General features: G+C 34.2%; 1 protein-coding gene across 1 annotated transcript; it reads right to left on the bottom strand.

The window, feature by feature from the left end:
* Nucleotides 1–6653: 6653 nt before the first annotated feature.
* On the bottom strand, nucleotides 6654–7964 carry LOC149202402 (uncharacterized). Its single transcript, XM_089399969.1, has 2 exons — nucleotides 7778–7964; nucleotides 6654–7609 (listed from the first exon to the last, which is right to left on the bottom strand). Exons 1-2 carry the CDS (start codon nucleotides 7962–7964, stop codon nucleotides 6891–6893), a joined length of 906 nt encoding a protein of 301 aa, XP_089256095.1. The 3' UTR covers nucleotides 6654–6890.
* Nucleotides 7965–9449: the final 1485 nt, after the last annotated feature.

The raw sequence follows: 9449 nt of genomic DNA, 5'->3' as shown, positions 1-9449 counted from the left end.
ATACATTCGTACTATCATATTAGAGCTACAATATATCATAACTTATACACGAGAAATGTTACGATGTCACTTAGTTCTATAACCTCAGCCCCTTGGTGCTTAGGTCCCTGAGCATTTATTATCTCATACGAACAGGTTAGTGACCATCGACTTAATGCCATATTAGAGCCCCCTTTGCATCGTAACTTCTCTAAAGTTCTGATTGCATCTTAGCTCCTTCTTCTTAGTCGTCACTGCATTTCTCATCACAGGACCACTGCCTGTGACCGTTAGTGTAGCACATAGGTGCAAAGCCTTTAGATTCCTGTCGAGGGACAATCTTCCCTTTCTCCCACTCTGCGCTCTCGGTTCTATGTATTTACATGACCAAGAGCCTACCTAATATCGGATGCCCCCTCCATCAAAACTTTCCAATAACCAATTGTTCTAGAGTTATGATATCTTAATCCTCCGATATGTCGAGTTCTGATATGATGCCATCACTCCACATGGTGACTCCTTATTGGTGACATGTGTCACCCGTTTCTGGCCCATTAGACTACCCAATAAGGTTGAATATGTTCGCCTCATGTCCTGTCTTACTGGCACATCATGATGACTTCAGTGCCACTGTAGCATATCGGATCCAATCTCATGTTGCCATGTGTCTTGTTAGAGGAGAGAGAAGAGAGTCTATCAACCTTTGGTTTTGCAACAAAATCCTTTTCTAATATTCTTTGGCAATACGCGTCACGTTTTAATTCTTATCGGAACTGCTAGACATCGAGACTTCTTAAAGTACCTCAGTTAAGAAGTTTTGATACTCTGATGTCCTAAACCTCTGATATTTTAATATCGCGATGTGAAACTATCCCGATGTACTGACCTCTGGGGTTTCGATATCTCGATATCATCTGATCTCTGATATTCCTATATGACCTGTTCTGAGATCCTGATATTATCCGATATCAGCCTTCTAATCCTCCTATAGCGCTATGCTCTGGAGTACTAATATGTTGATCTACTTTCGATATGTTTTCTACTCCAACATCTTATATGATCTGACCTCTGATGTTTTGATGCACCGATCTAATGACCTCCAACATTATGATCTTTCACCCTCGTCAAGGCATTAAGTCCCTTGACTTCGACAAACCTTATCTTTTGGTCCAGGAGTCCGTTTTTGGACTTCAACACACCGTTGGGAATCTCTTCCAGAGAAATTTCCAATGAAGAGGGTTCGATGTAGGCTTTAAGCCCATCTACTACCTACAAAATTGCTTCAAAATTTCTTCCACTCTTTTTCTCCTTAACTCTATTTCATGTTATCAATTTATGGCTTCTCAAGTAAGCTTGCTACTGTGATGATTTTCTACACAACACTTCAACAACCATGAGATTCCATCATCACCATCACTGCCAACATTTGGTTCAACAATATACTCATGCTAGTTTGGCTGACATCAATTCCAACACTCCCGCCAACAGTTAGGCAATGCCAACTTCCCAACACATCTCCCCAACATGATTGTTGACATCAATACCAACACACTTGCAAATACCTTCACTAAGCCACTAGCCATCAAGACAATGCCAATTGTCCAAAAGACAATTGTAAACCATGTAAGACCCAATTTTTGACAAATTTATCCACTATAATAGATTAGTAACAATATTTATCATACCAAACCAAAAGTTTAAAGAAGATACACTAATAAAATACTAACTAGTTCAGGTAATACACTCTAAAAATAATATATATTTTGTTGTTATAAATTAATGATTAGTCAAAGTAGTCAAAGAAACATAAATACAAGATCATATTCTGTGAACAATAAATACAATGACTAAATTCAAATCATTTATAGAGTTTCATAATTGAATGGAAGGAAACAAAAGGCCTTTAATTAACATAAGCAATATTTTACATTCATAGTAGAAAAAGTTGGACCGAATCCATACTACTAGAGGTAAATCAACTAGCTAGTCTTCAATCTGCTGCCAAATCTACCTGATAAATCCCCAAGCACTACTTTTAGTTCCTATAATTAAACTTTCATCCTCTTTTTCTTCTTATCAAAGACTTCTCTTTTATTCCCATCCACCAATTAGTTTCTAAATTTTGGTTACACAACCAGTTTATATTTCATTTACAAAAGTTGAGTTAGAGTTGAAATTAATTTGAATTAATTTTCCCTTTGGTTTCTTCCTAACTTATTTAATTGAAAAAATAATTTCTTAATTTGTGGGTGAAATTTCATATAAGTACAAGTCACTTGGCATCATTTTGTATCCCTTACACATGCTTCTATCCACTGGTTGAACAATCAAGGCAACAATTCCTTGTAATGTGCACTACATTTTTGTGTAAGACATACAATCTTAAAAACCACTTGCCTGAGAGTATATAGATATGGCATCACTTCATTCTATAATGCATACAATAGTAGTTCATTCAAATCTATCTGTAGGATGACATGCTTCAAATAAAATGAAATATGTAAGGCTTTTTCATATTTCCTTCATCCTAGTTTGATCATGTTGGTCTTTTATGAGACTCATTTTTAGAAAGGTTGTTTCTACTATGTCATTGGCTCAAAGAGTTGGGTCCTTTAAGTTTTCCAAGCTTCTATCTAGCTCGTTTATTTTCTTATTTCTTTTGTTGAGATAATGTTCTAATATTTCTATATTTTTACGTCATATTCACTATAAGAATTCACCATTATGGATGATCCAACTTTAAAGAGTGGATATTTAGTTCACGATTAGCCATGGAAAAGCTTTTAGTTGATTATAGTATTATCATTTCGAATATTTTCTTAGCAACCTATCCTAATACCAATGCTTCCCATTTTGAACATGCTCACTATAAAAGCTTTGAACAAACTTGTCTAGTTGTTTTTAAACAATAGGAAAACATTTTTAACATAGTTGTTAAAGAAAAAGAACCTAGTTTTAGTCAAGAGTACTACATCCAATTTCCAGACATGCTTATTTGAGAAGCCCTACATAGGCATTATCCATAGAAAGGTCAATAGATTTGAAGTACTACCTCCAAAAATTGTCCTTTATCATTTGTTTTCACATGGTTTGGTTAGCTTAATGAAATGGTGAATACATAAGAGGCTCTTGACTTTAGACCTTTCATCCAATATAGTTTCAAGTGTCTTGTACTTAGAATTAGTCGATTTGGGAATTCGTGATCATGCCCTATAACTTGAGCTTCTTTTGTTTTAGAATCATACTTTAACATCCATCAAGATGAATCCACTTATAAAACAATTTGAAATAAATTCCTTCCTTGATATTTGAGACTCTTATTACTAAAATAAAAGTTTCATCAGCATAGATTTCAAGATCATTTATTAATTTGAGAGGGACTCCTATGTTGGTGAGTGGAGTAGCTAACCCACCCTTGGGGCCAACCATGAGGATCCAGACATAAACATCCACAATATATTAATAGCCAGTCCATTTTTTGAATTTCAAACCCAAAAGTTGAGTGGAAATATGCTCATATTCCACATTTGACCTTCGAGGAATTTTGAGGCTGTACAATTTTCTAGTGATCTTTGTGCTTTTTACAGATTTGGAAGGATGAGAATCACCCATAAATTTTCTGAGTAGAGGATACTCTTTCAAGCTTTGCATATGCTATATCATGTTCCAAACTTCTCTATTAACACATTCTTCTCTTCCAAAAAGTGTGCTTATGCGAACATCTTTCCATAAGAAACAACTTCCTCATCATTCAAAATCACTAATCAGCCATTGTCTCCACAACATTGCTAAGGTTTTTAACTATTTTTCCTTCTGCCCAATTGAAATAAGACTTCAATGTATGTGTATTATGAAACTTTTGCGAATTAATTAAATTTAACTTGTTAACGTTCAATCGTAAATATAACATAAATAGAATCATTGTTAAAGTGTTAATATAACATAGATAAAGAAAATATAGAAATGAAAATTTGGCTTTATAGTTTGAAAGAAGACAACATTTTATGATCAAGAACCTATATGGAAATGAAAAGAAATCAGTAAAGAAGAGGCTTAATGATAAAAAAGCCATATACCATGTATAAAACTCTATAGTAACTGATTAAATATGAAATCACAAATATTGATTCAAGAAAAGAGATATAAATAATTAATAATGTCAAAATTGCCTAAGGGTTCAAAATTTGTAATAAGAGGCCTGGAAAGGAAAAAGGTGTTTTCTAAAATAATGAGAAAAAGAAGATAGTGACTAGAAAAATTGAAACTCAAAAAAGAGAATGGAAACAACAATATGGTTGAATACTTGAATTCTAGCCATGAGTTTTTTTATTTAAATATGTATCAAATATAGCTAAATTGTAAAGCTCATGAAAATCAATGAAAAATCTCTCATGGTGTTTGAGCACATTATTGCGATCTTAAAAGCGATATTATTGTGATCCTAAAATAGATATTATAATAAAATTATTATTCTTTTTCTTTTGTTCTCGACCACCCCTAACATACAAATTTTTAAAGACATTTGTTATTGTGTTTTAGATTTAGATGCTTTATTTTGTATCTTTTGTGTGAGGTTTAAAATGGAAAATTTAACCTTTTCAACCACCGAAAGCAACCAAATACTACCCAACATATAAAGAGATTTAAAGACCTTTGTTATTGTGTTTTAGATTTAGATGCTTTATTTTGTATCTATTTGTGTGATGCTTAAAATCAGAATTTAACCTTGTCAATCCCCAAAGCAACCATATACACTATTTCTTTTTAAAAATTAAAAAATTCAGAGATGAAAGAAAGTGACTCCGTAGTTAAAAACACGTGGACCTCCACCTGTAAATCTGCACGAAGTATAAAGTGAAACCAAAGAAAAGCGATTCAAAAGTTAGCAATGTGGCCATAAAAGTTGCAAAAGGGCTCTAAACAGAGAAAAACTTTAACTATTTTGGAGTATAGATAATTTCTCTCATATAGATATTTGAATTTACTAAATTTTATCTATGGTTGAAATTGATATAATTTTTGTTAGTAAATTTTATCTCTGGTTGAAATTGATATAATTTTTGTTAGTGCCCCAGAATTTAGTAAATTCAAATTTTTAATGGTTGTAAATGTGCTTTCGACAGTGTAAATAATTCACTTCTTAAAAATTGTGAAGATACGAAAATCATTAAAATACCAAATTTCTACCAATTAAACTTAGACTTCCAAGAAATTTAACTTGGATTCCAGAAATACCGAATTTTACGCACACAAACAAAAATTTGCAGTAAAGCTAGCTAATTAGATTGAGGAATTGTTCTGAAAGTTACGAAAATTCTGATCATATTTAGAGAAAATTTGGTAAGGATTTTTGTAAATCCAAGTTGTTAAACTTCAAAATTTTAGGTATTCCATACGTTTTTGATGGTGCTGAATCTATTTCTACATCAAAAACATGATTCAAACACTATTTCTATAAAAATTTAAAAAAAAAATTTGCCACATTCCAAAAACTTTTGACCCTTCAGACAATTCCTCTGCCTCAATAAACGACTCCCAAAAATTTATTCTACGCCATTTGATGATGTCACGATTCCGTTATAATGAAGGAAAAGTTCATAATTAATACGGGAAGAGTCACAGGGTCTGGAACCAATTACAATGACTTTGAAAGATATGAATAATTAATTTCTATTTGATGGCACTGCTGGTGATGCATCACATGTTATAACAATTCCACCGTATCCCCTCCCCTCGCCTATCTAAACACAGATGAACATTTTTATAATTTAAAAAATAGTGTCATGGCATTCTTTAAAGTCCCACTGTAATTTCCTGTCTCAAGCGTCCCCATATTATCTTCGAAAGCCCTGCTAAAATTGAATTGAAAGTCGCGATATTATCTTCGAAAGCCCTGCTAAAATTGAATTGAAAGAAGCGGGCTGGGTTTTTTCACTTAGTTTCATATAGTTCAAACAGTTGTTTATTCCAAGCAGTTATTTATCGCATAGTTACCCAGTTCGAGTTTGAATTCGGATTTGTATAAGATACGGAAATAGTTTGATTCAAAATTGTCGAGTTGACAAAAAAAATTTGTTAGTATAATTTGAAAAAATTCATTTATATATTTTAAATTTTTTGAAATTGAGTGGTAATTTGAACAAAAGTGTTTATTGTTTTGGCTTTGTCAGGTTGATTGTTTTTTGGCTATGAGAAATACCAGTGCCAATCTATTAATGTGTTTATTGTTTTGGCTTTGTCAGGTTGATTGTTTTTTGGCTATGAGAAATACCAGTGCCAATCTATTAATGTGTTTTTACGATTTGACAAGGAAAATCCCCTATTATATCCGTTTTAATCTCAATATCTTCAGTTTTAATGTCTCTGATCATAAGAATTGATTTTTTTTTTATTTAAATTTTATAATTGTTTTTCAAAAAATATATTATAAAAGCGTTTTAATTATATATTTGATGATGCATATAAATTTATCACTATGAACTCGCAAAATCTTAAAACTTAATTAGTATAACCAAAATTTCAATATTAAAATGAAGCATAGCTAAATATTCATAACGTTATTCCAAGTACAAATCGTAATGTTCATTGGAATAAATCACTGATTACCACGGCACTAAATATAACACAGCGGATTACCACGGCACTAAATATAACACAGCGGATTAGAATGAATATTATATGACAATGAAAGAATATATATGATCTTATTGCCAAAAACAAGAAAAATCATTAATACAAATATCTATCTATATATATATGAATGAGCAAACAACCAATCAAACCCTGAAACCAAACCCTTATTAGCTATATCAAATAAACAAGAACAAGTAATGAATAAGAGCCATCCAACAATATAAACGATAACTATATGTCATAGACAGCAGCTGAGACCTGAAAAATCAAGGGCTCTTCTAGTGACCAGGAGGTGGTGGGGTGAGAAATGGGAACGGCGGGAATTGGAAGTTTGGAAGAGGAGGAGAGCCTGGAATGGTCGGTTTTGGAAATGGAGGAAAACTAAACGAAGGCAGCGGAGAAATTTTGGGGAGAGGAGGAGCGCTGGGAAGCGGAGGAATGCTGGATAGTGGAGGAACTTTGGGTAGAGGAGGAACACTGGGCAGCGGAGGAATACTGGGTTGCGGGGGAGCTTTGGGTAGCGGAGGAACACTAGGTAGTGGAGGAGTAGCGAGCTTAGGGAAAGGGGGGACACTGGGAAGGCTAGTTGGTGGAAGCTTAGGTAACGAAGGGATCGTGGGCGTCTGTTGGCCTGCTTTGGAAGAATCATCGGCCTTCTCGGCCATTTCTCGTCCCCGGATCATGGTCAGGAAACCTTCCCTGTAACAGGACGCAGGCACAGTTTCATGGCGGTAGCTGAACAGGCCTGCACTGTACGTGACAACTCCGTTGGAAGCCGATTGTAACCTAAGGTTCGAGGGTGCGGCTGTCGAGGGAATATTGCAGGAGGCGAGAGGGCTGTTGCGTGGAGTCACCCAACAATTGTTCAATTGATCAGCAGACCGAAGAATACTGGAAGGAAGTTCCACCCTGAATTCTCCATTTTCGTCTGTTTCTCCCATAATAGAGAGGGTCATCGCTTTCCTGTTCAGAGCGCATTCCACAGCTATCGAAGCTCCTGTTCGTTCATCCAAAAGAGAAAGGTATAATACATTAATTAAAAATATTTTGAAATTATTAAATTTAAATCATCCTTAATTTTCTAAATAAAAATTTTGAAATCCCTATTCTGAAATATCTGCTTAATAAAATATAGAAAGAAAAAAAAAATAACCTCAAACTCTACCTGATACAAAGTAGCCATTTCCGGAAAGCCTATTCTCCAAACATGTATCACAGAACACTTTTCCCACAACCACTACAGACGAATCCTTTTCTTGCTCTGCACAAGTACTTGCACCAGCCAAAGACAAGTAGCATAAGGAAAAACCAAGAACAGTAATTAATATCACATTACTGTTAATGGAAGCCATGATAGCTGATGATATTCAATTCGACAAACGAGTGCGTATATATAGTGGCCTGGACTCCACATTTTCTTTGGTAGTTGCACTGCCATGTAAAATAAATGCTAAGAAAAGTCATAGTTGGGCAGCTAAGTAGGTTTCTTGTGCATAGGTGGATTATCTAGAAAAACAATTTTCAACTTTGGTGCGGGTTTTCTTGTGAAATGACATTCACATAAACAACTTTACAGACAGAGAGCGACGTGCAACTAGAATTATGAAGCTCCACGTGCAGAGCTTTCGAACTACATACAAACATTTTGTTAGGTAGATTGGAAAGTTGTTATTCGGTCTTTTGTTGTGATTGAACATGATCTTGCGTGGAAGGTTGGCTTGGGTGAACGAGTTAGAATTGGTGTGCATGCTTGGGTTAGCTGCGCGGCAAATTACATTGCCAAAGGGCATATAACATTGAACCATGTGGCAGATCCAAACAAAACGTCTATTTGGGCTCTTGGCTGGATGGACACAAATTAATTGAACATGCAAATTGCTTGTTCAGGGCTATGGCAAAACTATAAAACTTCTCTTAATGCTTCTCATGTTAGATTGAGTGTCACGGAGGATCTTTTGTGGTTGGCACATTTTTTTGGTGGAGAATTAACCCTTAAGATAGGTTGTTTTTTTATCATGCTTTTTTATCATGGACAAAAATTGAAGGTAACAAAATATTGGAGTAGAGGATTGTTTTTTTCAATATTAATAATCACCTAAATAAGATTATATGATTCAGTAAAACATCAATAATAAATGACTTGAGTTAAATTTCACTTAAACTAGACTAAGTGAAATTGAACTAGGACACTTGGAGTGATGGTTTTAACACTTAATAGGTGGTTGGAATTAGATTATCCAACACTCCCCCCTAATTACTATGTCTCAGCTAGGCTTACAATTTAAAGAATTTACTTAACTATATTTATTTTTCTTCTTCTCTTCTGCCAACTCGAGATCTTGTAGCCTTTAAATTGTTTCAACTTTTTCTCTTTGTTGTATCCTTCAAACCTCAGTTTCTTCATTTGCTGGTGTGGGCCTTCCATTTTTCTAGGTTGTCTAAGCATATGCTCGACTTCTTCAAAAAATGACTTGTATGTGGGTTTCTACCACATATTATCTTTTGTCATGTGTTTTTCATCATCAATTTGTTGCAACATAAGACAATAATATAATTTCATCTCTTCAAGACCCCAATACTTGAAAATTTCATTAATTTGTTCATCATCCAAGTTGTCTCGAAGATTCATTTCTGCATCTTCTATGGAGAGTTTATCAATGCATGGTGTTGCAAGCCACGCTTCAAAGAAAATTAACTCTTCTTCATAATCGTTTTGTGTACTTGCACATTGGAAATCAATGTTAGAATTAAAAATATTTACATAACGAGATTGGTTCTATTTCCTCTGCTCTGCAATGAGAGTTTTCTCCTATTGCGCTTTTTTTGCCTCTTCCTCT

This window comes from Pinus tabuliformis, chromosome 2_1 (genome assembly GCF_031772625.1).
Source record: "Pinus tabuliformis cultivar Carrire ecotype Pingquan chromosome 2_1, CPIR1, whole genome shotgun sequence".
Lineage (NCBI taxonomy): Eukaryota > Viridiplantae > Streptophyta > Pinopsida > Pinales > Pinaceae > Pinus > Pinus tabuliformis.
The sequence above is the reverse complement of the archived record's forward strand: the minus strand, read 5'-3'. Positions and strand labels throughout refer to the sequence as shown.